The 16,795-nt window shown below is 32.5% G+C and overlaps 2 protein-coding genes across 3 annotated transcripts; one reads left to right on the top strand and one right to left on the bottom strand.

Moving 5' to 3' along the window:
• Window positions 1–4,496: 4,496 nt before the first annotated feature.
• LOC102602631 (mitochondrial import receptor subunit TOM9-2-like) lies at window positions 4,497–5,182 on the top strand. The gene has a single exon (XM_006356008.2). The coding sequence runs from the start codon at window positions 4,590–4,592 to the stop codon at window positions 4,896–4,898; it is 309 nt and encodes a 102-aa protein (XP_006356070.1). The 5' UTR covers window positions 4,497–4,589; the 3' UTR covers window positions 4,899–5,182.
• Window positions 5,183–8,803: 3,621 nt separating this feature from the next.
• LOC102602299 (cysteine-rich repeat secretory protein 3-like) lies at window positions 8,804–13,027 on the bottom strand. 2 transcript variants are annotated; one of them, XM_015312663.1, is made up of 4 exons: window positions 12,384–13,027; window positions 10,623–10,931; window positions 9,931–10,044; window positions 8,804–9,147 (listed from the first exon to the last, which is right to left on the bottom strand). In XM_015312663.1, exons 1-4 carry the CDS (start codon window positions 12,853–12,855, stop codon window positions 9,053–9,055), a joined length of 990 nt encoding a protein of 329 aa, XP_015168149.1. In that variant the 5' UTR covers window positions 12,856–13,027; the 3' UTR covers window positions 8,804–9,052. The 2 variants fall into 2 exon arrangements, with proteins under 2 accessions (XP_015168149.1, XP_015168150.1); XM_015312664.1 differs by lacking the exon at window positions 8,804–9,147 and adding an exon at window positions 9,802–9,835 and having other exon boundaries at window positions 12,384–13,026.
• Between the last annotated feature and the right edge of the window lie 3,768 nt (window positions 13,028–16,795).

Raw genomic sequence — 16,795 nt, 5'->3', positions numbered from 1 at the left:
TTTTGTTCGAAAAAAATCGAAGAAATAACCGAACCGAACCAACAAGTTATATACATAAATTTTATTATTATACATACATAATATATTATATTCATAAACAATTTTAAAGATTTTATATATGTTTCATCAAAATTTATTTATAATTTACTTATGAAAGAAAAAATGTCCAAGGTGAGAACATTTTTCTTATTGGTTTCATGTATATGAGTGTCTATAGAAATTCTTTGGGGGACTGAAAATGTCATTGTCTCTTCCTTCTATGCCAAAATAGTGAATTTTGAAGTTTTATTCAGTAAATTCAATGATCGAAAGTTCTGTAATGTCAGTCATTCTAACTATTTTTTTGTTTGAATGGATTGTTGTCACTTTTTTTACGTTTTGAATGAATTGTTCCTTTTATTTTTATGTATGGTTAATAACCGAATAACCGAACCAAACCAAACCAAAACCGATAAATGTATATTATATTTGGTTTGGTTTGGTTTTGATAATTTTAAAACCGATTAAGTTGGTTTGGTTTTGGTTTTGACCAATAACCGACCCAAACCAAACTGTGAACACCCCTAATTCTGTTGATCACCTTTTCTTCCTTTTTACGAATATGGTGAATTCTCTTTGTACCGTGGAGATTTTCTTTATGGTTTCGACAACTACAAACTCTTTACTAGTGATTTGGCAGGATGAAACATACAAAAAGAATTGTGATCCATGTTGTCTGTTCTTGTTTCCACATAATGTGATGTGATTTAGTCCAATCTTAGTGATCATGTGATGTTTTGTGTCTTTCATGGACGTTGGTGGCAGTCGAAAGGAGATCTTTCTGGGGCCGAGGAATATTACTTTCAAGCTACTCTATTAGATCCACAAGACGGGGATATCTTGTCACAGTATGCTACATTGGTGTGGCAGCTACACCATGATAAAGATAGAGCCTTGAGCTACTTTGAACATGCCACTCATGTTGATCCCGAGAACAGGTACCTCATCCGTTTTGGGCTTATATGGCAGTATTTGAATGCAACGGAGTTTAAGAAAAAAAAAGAAATACTTCTGTCTCATACCAGAAGTACCACTATAACTCCTGGTTTCGACACATGCCATGATATCGTTATGGTTATAATAGCAAGTCATTAAGAGCAATATGAGAAGTTTCAAATTAAAGAGTTTCCGAATATAAAAAGCTGCCTTTTTTCTTGAAATAGCGCGATATGAAATGGAACATGTATAACTTTGTATCTTCATTTCTCATGATAGATCAATTATATGGTGTATTGATAGGTTACAAATTTGAACATCACATAGTATATATCTCCTTTTTCACATTCATTTTTTCTGTTTCCAGCTATGTCCTTGCAGCATATGCTAATTTTCTTTGGGAGATCAATTATGATGACAACGAGCACGATGCAGGCACACACCTTGATGAAACTAAGGTTTTCACACATCCTCTTTACTTTATTTCCAAGTGAACATATACTCCCTCTGTTTCAATTCGTTTTTCTTACTTTCCATTTTAGCCCGTTTAAAAAAGAATGTTTCTTTCCACCTTCGACAACTATTTTAGTTCTAACTTTCCACATGACATAATTAAAGTACATTTTGTTACATTCTACATATCTTTAGCTTAAGACCACAAGATTCAAAAGTCTTCTTTACTTTCTTAAACTTTGTGCCAAATCAAAACCAGACAAACAAATTGAAACGGAGGGAGTAACAACTTTTAGAACAAGATCTGTTTTGCATCATATCTCTTTTAGGACTGAAGTTTTTTCCTTCTTGATGTGCCATCTTTTTAAGGAAATCGAAGAAGTTGCTACGTCACACAACATGGATTTTGAACAAGATAACAGACAAGCTAGCCCTCTGCTGAATCTTGCTGCAGGATTTGGGATTGGAAATTGCGGATTTAGCGGTGGAATGACTCTGAATGAGCTTATAGCAGCTGAGGATTACTACAAGAGTATGATTCAAGAAAATCCAAATAACCCCTTAGTTTTAAGAAACTATGCTCAGTTCCTTGATCAGGTAATGTCCCTTATTTTTCATCTAAGCTACCGCGTATAAGGAGTGGCGTAGCAGCATATAGTGAAAGATAGTCAATTGAACACTCTGAGTTCTTTTGCATATATACACTCAACCTTTCCCAAACTCCACTTGTCATATTACATTGAGTATGTTGTTGTCATTAGCGTGCTTGCATTTTTTCGTGCAGTGTAAAGGGGACTTGAGAGGAGCTGAAGAATACTACTCGCGCGCGGTATTGACAGATGCTAGTGATGGAGAAATTATTTCACAATATGCAAATTTTATATGGCATCTTCATCATGACCAAAATAAAGCCTCCTCTTACTTCAAAAGAGCAGTTCAAGCTTCTCCTGGAAACTGGTAAGTGCTACTCTCTCCGTCTCATTTTATGTGACGGTGTTTGATAAGACATGAAGTTTAAGAAAGAAAGTCATTCTTCTGAACTTGTGATTTAAGACAAGCTATAGACATTTAATCGACTATAAATCATCTCATTAAAAGAGAAATGGAAAGTTCATAATTCCTTGTTTTGAATAAGAAGGTTCCCTTTTTTGATGTTTGATAACACCACATAATGATTTAAGAAATAAGGATTTAAACATTTATATGTACATCGTAAACGTTTCATTCTTCACTATCGTTTTCTCCCCTTTCATACCTACTTTGATCTGCTGTACTCGAGCTGAGAGTCTTTCGTAAACAGTCTCTCTACCTCCACGAGGTAAAGGTAAAATCTGCGTACACACTACTCTCCCAGACTCCACTTGTGGGATGTCACTGGGAATGTTGTTGTAGTAAAGGACTTTTGCATTGGCGCTATACTTTTGACATGATTCTTATTTTTCATGTAGTATTCTTTTTAGAGAACCATAGTATATATAGAAAAAATTACATAATCTTTTACATTTTTAGTGTAACATAAATTAGTACTACCATATTCATTACATTTATGTTGTTTTTGTTTTCAGCGATGTACTAGCATCATATGCTAGGTTTTTATGGGAAACAGAGGAAGACGAAGATGAAGATGAAGACAAAGACAAAGACGAAGATTCAGATAATCACAAATATCGATTTCAATATTTTCATGGAGTTGTGGCTACTTCAAATGCTTAATCCCCCGATACCAAGTAAAATGAGTGACTAGAGGGGATTACATGGTGGAAAATCGAAAGTGAAAGTTTAGGTAATCAAGTCAATCAACTGAACTACTAAGATTTTCCATTTTCCTATAGGTAAATAATATAGTTCCAATAGGATTTTTTTCCTTCCAAAAACCGTTGTCATACATAGAGATAATCTATAGCAACGTTTTTTTGTACAATTGCAACGATTTGATTGCTAAAGTGTATTAGCAACACTTAAATCGTTGCAATATAGTGTTTATAGCAACGGTTGTATAGCCATAGCAAAAAATACCGTTGTCATAGGTCTAGTTTCTAGTAGTGTCATTTCGAAATAACTTCAGACATGTGGCGTTTGATATTAAACTGCTGATAAAAATGACTTCAGACATGTGACGTTTGATATTAAACTGCTGATAAAATTGTCTGAAGTTACATATGTCTGAATTGATCAGGCAAAAATGACTAAAGTTAAAAGAAAAAATGTTGATTTACAATGTAAATTTTGATGTTGCTAACAAGCAAATTTGAATTATAATTTTATGAGGTGATGGTTTTATGTTTACTATTGTTAAAGAAATTTTAGTAAAATTTTGTACATAAATTTATATTTCGCGTAAACTTTTTCGTCTAAATTATAATTTGAAACGGAAAAAGGTTGATATTTTTTTCTAATTAATATTTTCTTATAAGATGTGAGAGAAAAATATGACAAACAATTTAAGATAGACGAGGTAGTATTTAATTAAGGCGTACCTCTTAATTTTTAGTCATAATTGAACTTATTGGGTGTTGCCCAAGTTAAAAAAACTTCTTTATATGTAAATTTATTATTCACTCAATTCACTTTTACTTATCTACCATTTTAAAAATTGATTTATACTTTTAATATATAAAAAAAAATTACTTTTTTTCCTAATTTACCTTCAATATTAAATACTCAATCCCCAAATCATTTTTCAATGCTTAAAAATATACATCAATTAATATGTAAATTATAGTTAAATAATCATATTAATCATAATATTTTAAAATAATAAATATTATAGTTAAATTTTTGTAATAGATATTTAAAATAGTTTCTCTCTATAAACGCACATTGATACTTACCCTTTTTCGTAATTTAACTCTTAAAAATATTTTTTTAAAAAAGATTAGTCAAACACAATTTGCTTATCAAAAATACTTTTCAAATAAATTAGTCAAACAGAAATTGTTATAAGTGATTTTTTTCTTCTTCCATAATAAACACTTATTTTGAGACTAGTAATTATTTATTAGGGATATTTATGAATTTATTATAAGTGGTTTTTTTTCTTCTATAAATGCGTTGTTGAGTTTGCAATAGTTTTATACAATACAATATAACAAGGGTTTAAGCCCCAAATACTCTTTACGCCAAAAACCCTACAATTTTTCTCTGCTTCTTCTTCAACAACAATGGCGCCCATGGGTGGAAAACGCTTTGCTTTAACCGGATCAAGCAGCAGCAGCAAGAACGACGGCGTTTTAGCTAGGATTTCTCAATCCTCCATTGTTACAAAGGGGAAACAAGCAGCTTGTGGTGCGACTTATGTGGGGAAAAAACTTGCGAAGAGTACTGGAAAAGCTGCGTGGCTTGTTGCTACAACGTTTTTGGTTCTGGGTTTACCGTTAATTATTGTTATGGATCGTGAACAGCAGCTGAATGATCTTGATCTTCAACAAGCTAGTCTTCTTGGTGCTTCCCCTGCTACAACCCAGAATTGATTTTGTTAGATGGGTTTGAGAAATTTGTAGAATGGGTTGGTTGGTTTTGTTAGATGTTTGGGAAGCTGCAGTTCATTAGTTAAAAAAAGAAGATCTTGATCTTCCATAGAAATTATTTTTCGTTATGTTTTGTGTTTTTTTTTAGTGTTTTGATGATGGGTTTCGAGATTGGATTGATGAAATTTGTAGAATGTGTTGGTTGCTTTATTAGATGTTTGGGAAGCTGCAGTGTTTATTAGTGAAAAAATTTGATCTTGATCTTCAATAGAATTGATTTCACTTTGTTTTGTGGTTTTTGCTATGTTTTGGTTTTGTTTAGTGTTTTGATGGTGGATTCGAGATTGGATTGCGAAATTTGTAGAATGGGCTGATTAATTGACTTTATCAGTGGAAAAAAAATCATCTTTGTGGTTTTTCTTTGTTTTATTTAGTGTTTTGATATGATGGGTTTGAGGTTGGATTGCAAAGTTTATAGAATGGGTTGGTTATAAGATGTTTGCGAAGCTGCTGGTTAATTGAAGTTATCAGTAAAAAAAATGATCTTGATCTTCAACAGAAATGATTTCTCTTTGTGTTTATGGTTTTTTGTTTGTTTGTTTTGTTTAGTGTTTTGATGATGGATTCGATATTGGATTGCATAACTAATTGAATAGTTTGGTTACTAGATGTTAATGTGCTGCCTCTGGTGAAAAAAATGTGATATTGATCTTCAATAGAACTGATTTGTGGTCAGTCTTTGTTTTATTTAGTGTTTTGATGATGGGTTTGAGATTGGATTGCGAAATTTATAGAATGAGCTGGTTATTAGATGTTTGTGAAGTTGCACCTTTATCAGTGAAAAGAATGATCTTGATCTTTAGCAGAAATGATTTTTGTTTGTTTTATTTAGTGTTTTGATGATGGATTTGAATTTGTGATTGAAAATTTTATAGAATGGGTTGGTTATTTGATGTTTGTGATGACACTGGTTAATTGACTTTATCAGTGAAAAATAATGATCTTGATCTTCAACATAAACGATTTCTCTTTGTGTTTATGGCTTTTTCTTTGTTTTGTTTAGTGTTTGATGATGAATTCGAGATTGGATTGCAAAATTTATAGAATAGTTTGGTCATGTTTGATTTTATCAGGTGAAAAGAAATGATCTTGATCTTCAACAGAAGTGATCTCTCATTGTGTTTGTGGTCTTCTCTTTGTTTTATTTAGTATTTTGATTAGGGGTGTGCATCGGTTCGGTTCGGTTTTATGTGTTAATGGTTCGATTTATCGATTTTTGGTTTGTAAATACGTCAAACCGATAACCAAACCAATAACATATTTCTTATCGGTTTTTGGTTAATCGAGGTACTTAATGGTTCGGTTTAACCAATAAAAAAAAAAACTCATATATATTAATATACACGATAAAAAAAAATTCCATATAAATCATATGATTTTTCCAGCATTTGGCATGAAAGTAAAAATCATAAAAGTAACAATCATTTTTCTTGCAAGTTTAGGCAATTGGCACATTCAAGTTAGAAGTGTGCTTGCAATTATAGAATGAAACAATAATTAGGGTTTTAAGTAATATTGAGATTAAAGTAATAGGGTTTGTAAAATGTTATATAATTAGGGTTTACTAGTCTAGGGATAAAATAGTAAATTTAGAATAGTCTTATTGGGTTATTGGTTTAACCATTAACAAAAATCATATAACCGAAAATCGAACCAATAGCCCAATAAAAAATTTTGCGAAACCGTTTAAAAATCGTTAGTCCAATAACCCAATATCATTAAACTAATAATGTTTTTTTCGGTTCAGTTTATTGGTTAAATCGGTTTTTGCACACCCCTAATTTTGATGACAGGTTTGAGATTGGAAGAATGGTTTGGTTACTAGATGTTTGTGCTGCCTTTGCTATATGTTTCTGTTTGGTTTATTTCGAAGAAAAAGAATAAGTTGTCTGTTGTGGATGCGTTGGAAGCCCTTCAATTAAGTATTTAATTATATTTTTAGTTGCTTTATTTATTATTTCATAATAGAATTTATGTTTCATAGTTTCATAAGGATTAGGTTAAGCTATAGTTATTAGTTTGGAATAGGATTATAGTTTCCTACTTTCATAAGAATTAGACTTCCTACTGATGTAATAAGACTCCTATTTAAAGGGGCTTTTGATGAATAAATTACTAAGTCATATTTCAGCAAAAAAGCAAGAGATTAGAGTTCTCTCTTTCATTGAACTCTAAGGTTTCAATCTCCCTTTGAAGGGTGGAAGAGATCAGAGTTCTCTCTTTTAATGAATTCTAAGGTTTCAGCTTCCCTTTAACGAGTTGATTTATATATCGCCATGTGAATCGATCCTTCCCTAAGATTCATAATAATGAAATATCACGAGTATTTATATACAAAAATTAAAATTAAAAGCATGCTTAATGCTTATGCATAAACATATCCATCCTCACATGGATTAAAATCCATATAATTTGGATTGACATTAAATATAATTTAAAAAAAGTAACTTAATAGTAAATATTTTAATGAATAACCATAATGAAGTCAAACTTTCAACAAGCATTTTTAAGTAAATCAAATCTAAAACTTAACTTGAATTAGTGAATATTTAAATGTACTTACGAAAAGAAGAGAAAAATATTCAGATTTTATGGAACGCTAATCCATATAATTTGGAATGACATTAAATATAATAAAAAAGTTAACTTAATAGTAGATATTTTAATGAATAACCATAATGAAAGTCAAACTTTCAACAAGCATTTTAAGTAAATCAAATTTAAAATATTTAATTAGCAAATATTTTATGAAAATATTTTTTTTATAAATAAAGAGTAAAATATTCAGATTTTATGATTAATTATTTATGAAAATTCATTAACATCAATTAAAAATTTAAACCTTAACTTGATAATGAAAATGTTATTTTCAAATTAAAAATGTAAAATTACTAAATATAACGATTTAAACATTTTATTTTTTTGTTTCAACTATACAAAATACGACTATAAATATCGTTACATCTTGCTCTAATATGTAATTAAGGGGTTAATGGTGCTGAGTGGAATTAATGCAACTTTGACACACTTCAATAAATAAAGAATTTCGTGACAACTATTTAAAAACATAATATAATTGCCTCTATATTACATTTAGCGACAATAATATAATATGAATACTTATAACCAACACTTTATATAAATGTCATTAAACACTTTAGCAATTTGGATGAAATGATATTAACTCAGTTGTCATTAAATATTGTCGCTAAAATAAAAGCTTATTACTACTAATTATTTTGTTGTAATGACACAGTCTACTAAATCTATTACGCAAAATTGAATTAGTCAGATTCCAATACGAGTACTGAACACTAATCATTAATCATTTTGTAAGTCATTACTTCATGACTTTTCAAGTATTGGAAATGAGTTCAATATGGTCTGTAGGTATATGCAATTTTCATCTCCTTTGTTTTCTGCAGTCTGCACTGAGAGACAAGCTAACTACATGTTCTACAACACTCAAAATAGGCTCTTTGATACAGGCAAAAAACTCTACGCGCGCCACAAGAATCAGAGATGATTTCCATTGTTCTTACCTGATGAGAAGTCAGAAGAGCTTCATAGAGATCATGTATCGTCTAGGCGTTGTGCTTCAACATCAGCCCTCAACGAAGAAAACAAAGAACGGAAATAAGTCTTAATAACCAACGGTGAGATCCTGCACTATACCGGGAATGGCTGTAAATAGGGCTTGACAATCAATGTCAAATATTTTAAAGGAAATGAAGTTTAGAAGTCCTCGGATACTTCTACGTTCTGAACATGTATCCGAGTTCTCCATCTGGACACGAGACATGTCAATCAATCAACTTGAGCCATTAATTACAGTTAACCGATGCAAATATGTAAGATCATATTTACACAGAAAGTTTCCACAGGCCAAATGCTCATTATGAATCATAAACCTTGTGCAAGTTAGCAAAATATGCTGTTAGGTAATACAAGATGTTCCAGAGATTAATACAAAGCAAGCTAGGATGAATATACGCAAGTTGACGATCCAGTAAAAAACTAAGAAACAGTTCTTACTCACAAAAGTGAGGCCAACTCCGACAATCTGAGGCATACAAGACTCTCTTCTCCCTTCTTTATCACAAAATGAACCATCGAAGACTTCCTTGCCATCCCCGTGTCCTCAGTTCTTTTTCACCTTTCCGAGTTGAGGGGATAAAACATATGCAATGAACTGTTGAATATGAGATACACCTTGCTGTTAGTCTTGGGAGTTTCTGATGAGTTACTGTCAGTATTGGAGTTTGACTGGACTAGCATAAAAGTATCGATACAAAATAAACGATGGAAGTTAAGACAAACATATACAGCCTATAAATGAAGAGAAAACAAAGAACTTTCTGTAAAGTAAGAAACTTTTGAAGAAAATGTAGAAGCATATTTTCAAGTGAACTGGACAAAGAGACAATATGCACATGGCAATTGGAGAAAAGGTTAAAAACCAAAAGGACTCTTTCTAATAACAACAACAATATTATACTCAGTGTAATCCCACAAGTGGTGTCGGGGGAAGGTAGGATGTACGCAGACATTACCTCTACCTTTGTGGGGAAGAGGGGCTGTTTCCGATAGACCCTCGGCTCAATAGGACTCTTTCTAATCTTGTTAATAAATAACTAACAATTTAAGTTCACTTTTTTTTTTTTTTCAAGAACTTATCACCATACATCTCAATTTTCATAGCCCAAAAATTACTCTCTTCCAAACAGTTTCCGTTTTCCTGTTTAACTAAGAAAAACCAAGAATTACAGACACAAAATCCTTTGATTTCTATTTTCCTTTCAAGAAGAGAATCGAAAAAAAGAATCCACCTTAGGAAAGCGTTGCCGGTCATAGTAAACAAGTCTGACTCCTTCAATAATCTGCAGCAAATAATGCATAGATTTAACAGCATAAGCAAGAGACAATGTTTCAAACTATTGAAAACAATATAGTACATTAGTCAAATTAGGCGTACCGTCATGTTTCTTCATTTGATTCCTTGCAAACAGCACGCATATGAGTATAAACGCCACTCCAGCTACCCCTCCTAGTATTATAGCCACTGTCTTCCCCACATTTTGCCCTGACCCTACGACAATTATTAAATGCAGCTCTCTTTACAATATAATTGTAGACAATAAACAAAAAGAATGGCTGGAAAATCTAAGGAGGACAAAGTTTTGATTTATCTAAGGAAAGAAAAAGGTGCATTGAAGTAACTGAAGTTCGGGTTGTCCTCGATCAAGTAAAATAGACGGTCTCTCCGTAAAGAGAAGAAAGTTTTTCTCTAACTCCACTTCTTGCTCTTCCGATTCACAAAGACTAGTCGGAAATTGTCTATGGGATTAGAGCTAAAGAGGGGTTTGATATAATCAACTTAATAGCACTAGTGATTCAGACCTTTTATCACAAGTCCAAGAATACAAAAGTTTATTAGCTTGACTTTGTTTGACACTGGCGAAATCATAAGCAATTACCAATTTAGTAGAATGGCAACTTCAGCAAATCAATTAGGATATATAGACTTCCCAAAAATGCGATCATGCCCGTTTCAGATCCTCCAAAAATGCACTACTTTTGGAGGATCTGACACACACCCTGCAGCATTTTTGAAGAGCTCGAGCATATAAAGCTAGACAAGAGGTTCTATATCAGTATATGTAATACCTGAAGATGAAGAAGGGGACCAATCTGAAGACGACGATGATGTTCTAGGGACCCCATTTGGAGAATTACTATAACCAATAAAACATTTGTGCAGGAAGATTTGGCCAGAGACGGAGCTTCCACATTCCACCTGAGCTTTTTGGACAGCATTTTTCACACAATCAGCACAATCAGCGGAGCCAACATCCCCTTCACATTGCCCCATGGTATAAACAGACTGATAGCTTGTTGTGTAGAAGCCATTGCTACTAGCCATGCCATTTTCCAATGTGGAAAAAGCAGTATCCCTTCTTTCCTCAAATCCACTACCTGACAATATTTTCGACACGGATTCTAAATATATATATATGAAAGAAATACTAAATCTTGAACGTGTAATTTGAAGAGTGTAATGGGTATGGTGGTATATACTAAAGATTGAACCTATAAAACTTAAATTCTGAATCTGAAATAACTACCTAGCTGTGGTTGATGTATGTAGGTATAAGTACATGTTAGACCAAAACCAGAATTTTCGAGACAAAACATAAATATATGTAACAAAATCACCAGAAACTCAGGAAATAATAAATTTTTAACACATATTTGAAATGCACAACCGGTTCTGCGGTTAAAATCTAACAATTTGAACTCGTAAAATTTAGACTGAAGCATTTTTCCCATTTATAAGTCTTCTACAGCATCTCCGTTCCAGAGATTTGAGGGAAACCAGCAACCTCATATAGAGCATGTATTGGTCATAAAGCTGGATTCTTGCAGCAACAGGCTTGCTACCACAGAGCTTATCTATGAGTACTGGCAAACCCCACACACATTTATAGCAGTCAAACATTAGAGAGGTCACCTCTTCACTGAAAAAGACCAGAAATTATGGACTGCCTACTATCAGAACTAAAGAGCGAATAAATAAAATTTAAATTCTAAATACAACACAGCTACCTACACCAGTACTTTTGACACAGAGTATAACTATATGTGCAAGAAACACTAAAAATCCAAAAAAGTTAAAATTGAACTCATAAAGTTTATATCTTGAATCCGCCTATGCTACCTGGAGCATTTTTCCCACTACAAGTCTTGAACAGCATCTCCATTCCAGAGATTTGAGGGAAACCAGAAACCTCATAGAGCATGTAAAAGCCATAAAGCTGGATGCTTGCAACAACAGGATTGCTACCACATAGCTTATCAATGAGTATTGGCAAACCACTCACACATTTATAGCAGTCAACATTAGAGAGGTCACCTCCACACTGAAAAAGACCAGGAATTATGGACTGCCCACTACCAGTACTAAAGAGCGGACCTATAAACTTTAAATTCTGAATCCAACTTTGACACAGAGTATAACTATATATGCAAAGAAACACTAAAAATTCAAAGAACATCAAAAAAGTTAAAATTGAACTAGTAAAGTTTAAATCTTGAATCCGCCTATGCTACCAGGAGCATTTTTCCCAGTACAAGTCTTATACTGCATCTCCATTCCAGAGATGAGCATGTAACAACCAAAAAGCTGGATTCTTGCAGCAACAGGCTTGCTACCACACAGCTTATCAATGAGTATTGGCAAGCCACTCACATTTAAAGCAAAGGTCACCTCTACACTGAAAAAGACCAGAAATTGTGAACTTCCCACTACCAGTACTAAAGAGTGAACGTATCAACACAGAGTGTAACTATATATGCAAGAAACACTAAAAATTCAAAATATTTGAAATAGAACTAGTAAAGTTTAAATCTTGAATCCTCCTAAGCTACCTGGAGCATTTTTCCCACTACAAGTCTTGAACAGCATCTCCATTCCAGATATTTGAGGGAAACCAGCAACCTCATAGAGCATGTAACAGCCATAAAGCTGGATTCTTGCAGCAACAGGCTTGCTACCACATAACTTATCTATGAGTATTGGCAAACCACTAACACATTTATAGCAATCAACATTAGATAGGTCACCTCTACACTGAAAAAGACCAGAAATTGTAGATTGCCCACTACCAGTACTAGTCTTATAGAACTTGGACTTTGAGGACTGTGAAACAAGAGTGCCAAAAAGGGAAGAAAGAGCTTGTGAGTAAACCCCAGATGGATCTGATAAATCTTGCTTTGCACAACCCTTGTAAATCAACTTAGTATAGTCAGAATCAGATTTAGCTTGTGGGGTTAGCTTGAAAATGGTAAATATAACTAAGAAAAGAGAGAATATGCAAAATGGCTTTGTGGGCAAACCCATTTTTTGTGGATTCTTGATGAATTATTCCATTGTTGTTGGTATTTTATTTTTTTTAAATAAAGATTTCAAGCTTGGGTTTTTGAATAGTGAAAATGAGAAAATGTTGAAGGGTTTATTTGCTGTTTTTGCTTTCTTTCTTTCTTTCTCAAAAAAGGGAGCCTTGTCTTGGTGGTGTAATTCAACTTTCTCTTTTATTGTGCAGATAGAAGTTATCTCTACTAGTAGTACATATGACATGAAAAATACACAATTGTATCGTAGTGATGAGATTGTTTCACTTTTAATCAAAAGTTTTGAACATGAATTCGAAATATGGAGAAATTTTATTGGAAGCACCACCCTCAAATGGGTCCACAATGTGTGATCCCGATTTAGTTGGAGTTTCAATGCAGATTCCGACCATTGGATGGAAAACCAAAGAAAAAAAGATGAAAAATATTAATATTTTTTCATTCGGTGTTCAGTATTTTCATTGGAGTTTGATTAATTTAAATATATGTTGTGTAACGCTCCATTCAAGTAAAGCACTATATAACAAATTTTTTCTTATACTCGAAACTAAAACTCAAGAACTTTAATTTAACGAGAATTAGCTCAATTTACCACACTATTATCTTTTAGTGATAGATGATTATTTGATGGTAGTACTATTATACTTCAGAAAATAGTCCATTTTTATGAAAAAGTGGTAATTATTTTATTAGAAAAATAGGTAGTCTTTTTTTAAGGAGAAAGTGATGGTCCCTATGTTTTATTATGTACTACTAACTGTGTTTGATTAGACATGATCACATGTAACTTAAGAATTTTTTGAAAAAGAATTTATGGTGTTAAATCTATTATAAATATTTTTGTAGTTATAAAAATTCTTATGATGGGTCATTGACATTAATTAACACATAAGATTGAAACATAATTGAACTTTTAAGATTAAAATTATGTGTCAATAGTATTTTCAAAAAGAAAGTTCACTAAGTCAAAATTAGAATAGTGCTTGTAGAAAAACTTATGTAATTCTACTATTAGAAAGAATCGATCTAATCAACTTACATTCCGCAATTGACTAGTGTAATAGACGGAGTAATTTAGAGTGTTACATGAAATATGAAAGTAACATTCTTTTTAAAAATAATAATTTAAGAATGAAAGATTCTTATTATTTTTTATTAAGAAAATCATGATATCTTAGTATTTGTACTACTAATAAAAATAAAATAAAACTCATAGAGTGGAAGAAATATTCCCTAGGTAAGAGAGAGGTGAGAGTAGATGAAGAGAATTAATTAACTTCATAAGTTTGACCGACCTTATTCAATTCCAATATTTGAAATTTGAATATTTTTGGGTATATTTGTCTCTTATGTTGAAAAATAATAATTAATATTTGCCTCTTATATCCACTATTAATGGAGTTCAACCAACATCATGCGAAGTATTTGTGTTTTTTTTTTTAGTGATCAACACTAGGACAGATGGAAAAGTAATTTTTTGTTTTTGTTGAAATTTAAATTTAAAATTTCATCATTTTCAATTCACTTCAGTTATTATTAAGTCATATCCTTGAATTCAACATCAGTGAAACATTATACAATTAAGAACATCAGAAGTTATCAATATGTCTTGTGATAAAATCGTCGAGATCTCTACAATTTTAATTGATAATCTCAAATTTGAACCTCCAGAAATAATGGAAAGTATGGTGGGACTGTGAAAAAAAATCTATTGAAAAGAAAACACCCTGAAAAATATGAATATCAAATCTATTGAAAAAAAAATACCCTAAAAAATATGAATATCAAATACCGAAGGAAAAAAAAGTAAAAAGTTCTTTAATCATGTGTAAGCCAATTTTAAACAATTGGGGCAAGTAGTAAGAACCACATGAGAAGATCTCTGTCATGTGATAACCTGCAAGGTGGACAACATTAAGTGAGAAATAAACAAATAACATTAAGATTTGGCCCAATAATGCTTAAAATGGACTTAATGGTGATACTGTACGTACTGCTCCCCCAACTTTTTATGGATGGTTACGTTATAGTTTCACAAAGAACTCATTCGAAAGTTATATCATCAAAATATTCATAAGCTAACACACATGAAAAAAAATCGCCTAATTCCAGTAAAATAGCCCCTAAATGAAATTTAAAAATGGTGAGACTATACATACTGCTCCCTCAACTCTCTACGAAGGTGTCCGTAATGGTTTCGTTAAAAAGTCGTTCGAAGTCCATATCACCAAAATATTCATGGATGTTACACACAAAAAACTAAGAAAATCAACTAATTCACTTAAATTGACCCTTAAATGTCCACTATGGACTCTAAAAATGGTGAGACTGTATACTGCTCACCCAACTCCCACAGAAGGTTCTGTAAGGTTTCACAAGAAAATATTCTTAAGGTCATATCACCTAAATATTCATGGGCTAACACACAAAAAAAATTGAGAAACATCTGATTCGTGTAAATTGGCCCTAAATATCCGAAATGCACTCTAAAAATGGTGAGATATACGTACTCTGAGAAGCCAATTTTAAACAATTGGGGCAAGTAGTAAGAACCACATGAGAAGATCTCTGTCATGTGATAACCTGCGAGGTGGACAACATTAAGTGAGAAATAAACAAATAACATTAAGATTTGGCCCAATAATGCTTAAAATGGACTTAATGGTGATACTGTACGTACTGCTCCCCCAACTTTTTATGGATGGTTACGTTATAGTTTCACAAAGAACTCATTCGAAAGTTATATCATCAAAATATTCATAAGCTAACACACATGAAAAAAAATCGCCTAATTCCAGTAAAATAGCCCCTAAATGAAATTTAAAAATGGTGAGACTATACGTACTGCTCCCTCAACTCTCTACGAAGGTGTCCGTAATGGTTTCGTTAAAAAGTCGTTCGAAGTCCATATCACCAAAATATTCATGGATGTTACACACAAAAAACTAAGAAAATCAACTAATTCACTTAAATTGACCCTTAAATGTCCACTATGGACTCTAAAAATGGTGAGACTGTATACTGCTCACCCAACTCCCACAGAAGGTTCTGTAAGGTTTCACAAGAAAATATTCTTAAGGTCATATCACCTAAATATTCATGGGCTAACACACAAAAAAAATTGAGAAACATCTGATTCGTGTAAATTGGCCCTAAATATCCGAAATGCACTCTAAAAATGGTGAGATATACGTACTCTGAGAAGCCAATTTTAAACAATTGGGGCAAGTAGTAAGAACCACATGAGAAGATCTCTGTCATGTGATAACCTGCGAGGTGGACAACATTAAGTGAGAAATAAACAAATAACATTAAGATTTGGCCCAATAATGCTTAAAATGGACTTAATGGTGATACTGTACGTACTGCTCCCCCAACTTTTTATGGATGGTTACGTTATAGTTTCACAAAGAACTCATTCGAAAGTTATATCATCAAAATATTCATAAGCTAACACACATGAAAAAAAATCGCCTAATTCCAGTAAAATAGCCCCTAAATGAAATTTAAAAATGGTGAGACTATACGTACTGCTCCCTCAACTCTCTACGAAGGTGTCCGTAATGGTTTCGTTAAAAAGTCGTTCGAAGTCCATATCACCAAAATATTCATGGATGTTACACACAAAAAACTAAGAAAATCAACTAATTCACTTAAATTGACCCTTAAATGTCCAAAATGGACTCTAAAACTGGTGAGACTGTATACTGCTCTCCCAACTCCCACAGAGGGTTCTGTAAGGTTTCGCAAGAAAATATTCTTAAGGTCATATCACCTAAATATTCATGGGCTAACACACACAAAAAATTGAGAAACATCTGATTCGTGTAAATTGGCCCTAAATGTCCAAAATGCACTCTATAAATGGTGAGACTATACGTACTCCTCCCCCCCCCCCCCCCATTACCCTCCGCCCAAACTCTAGTAAC

Source organism: Solanum tuberosum, unplaced genomic scaffold, assembly GCF_000226075.1.
Source record: "Solanum tuberosum cultivar DM 1-3 516 R44 unplaced genomic scaffold, SolTub_3.0 scf00214, whole genome shotgun sequence".
In the NCBI taxonomy this organism is placed as follows: domain Eukaryota; kingdom Viridiplantae; phylum Streptophyta; class Magnoliopsida; order Solanales; family Solanaceae; genus Solanum; species Solanum tuberosum.
Note: the sequence above shows the minus strand (reverse complement) of the source record. Positions and strands in the feature narration are given on the sequence as shown.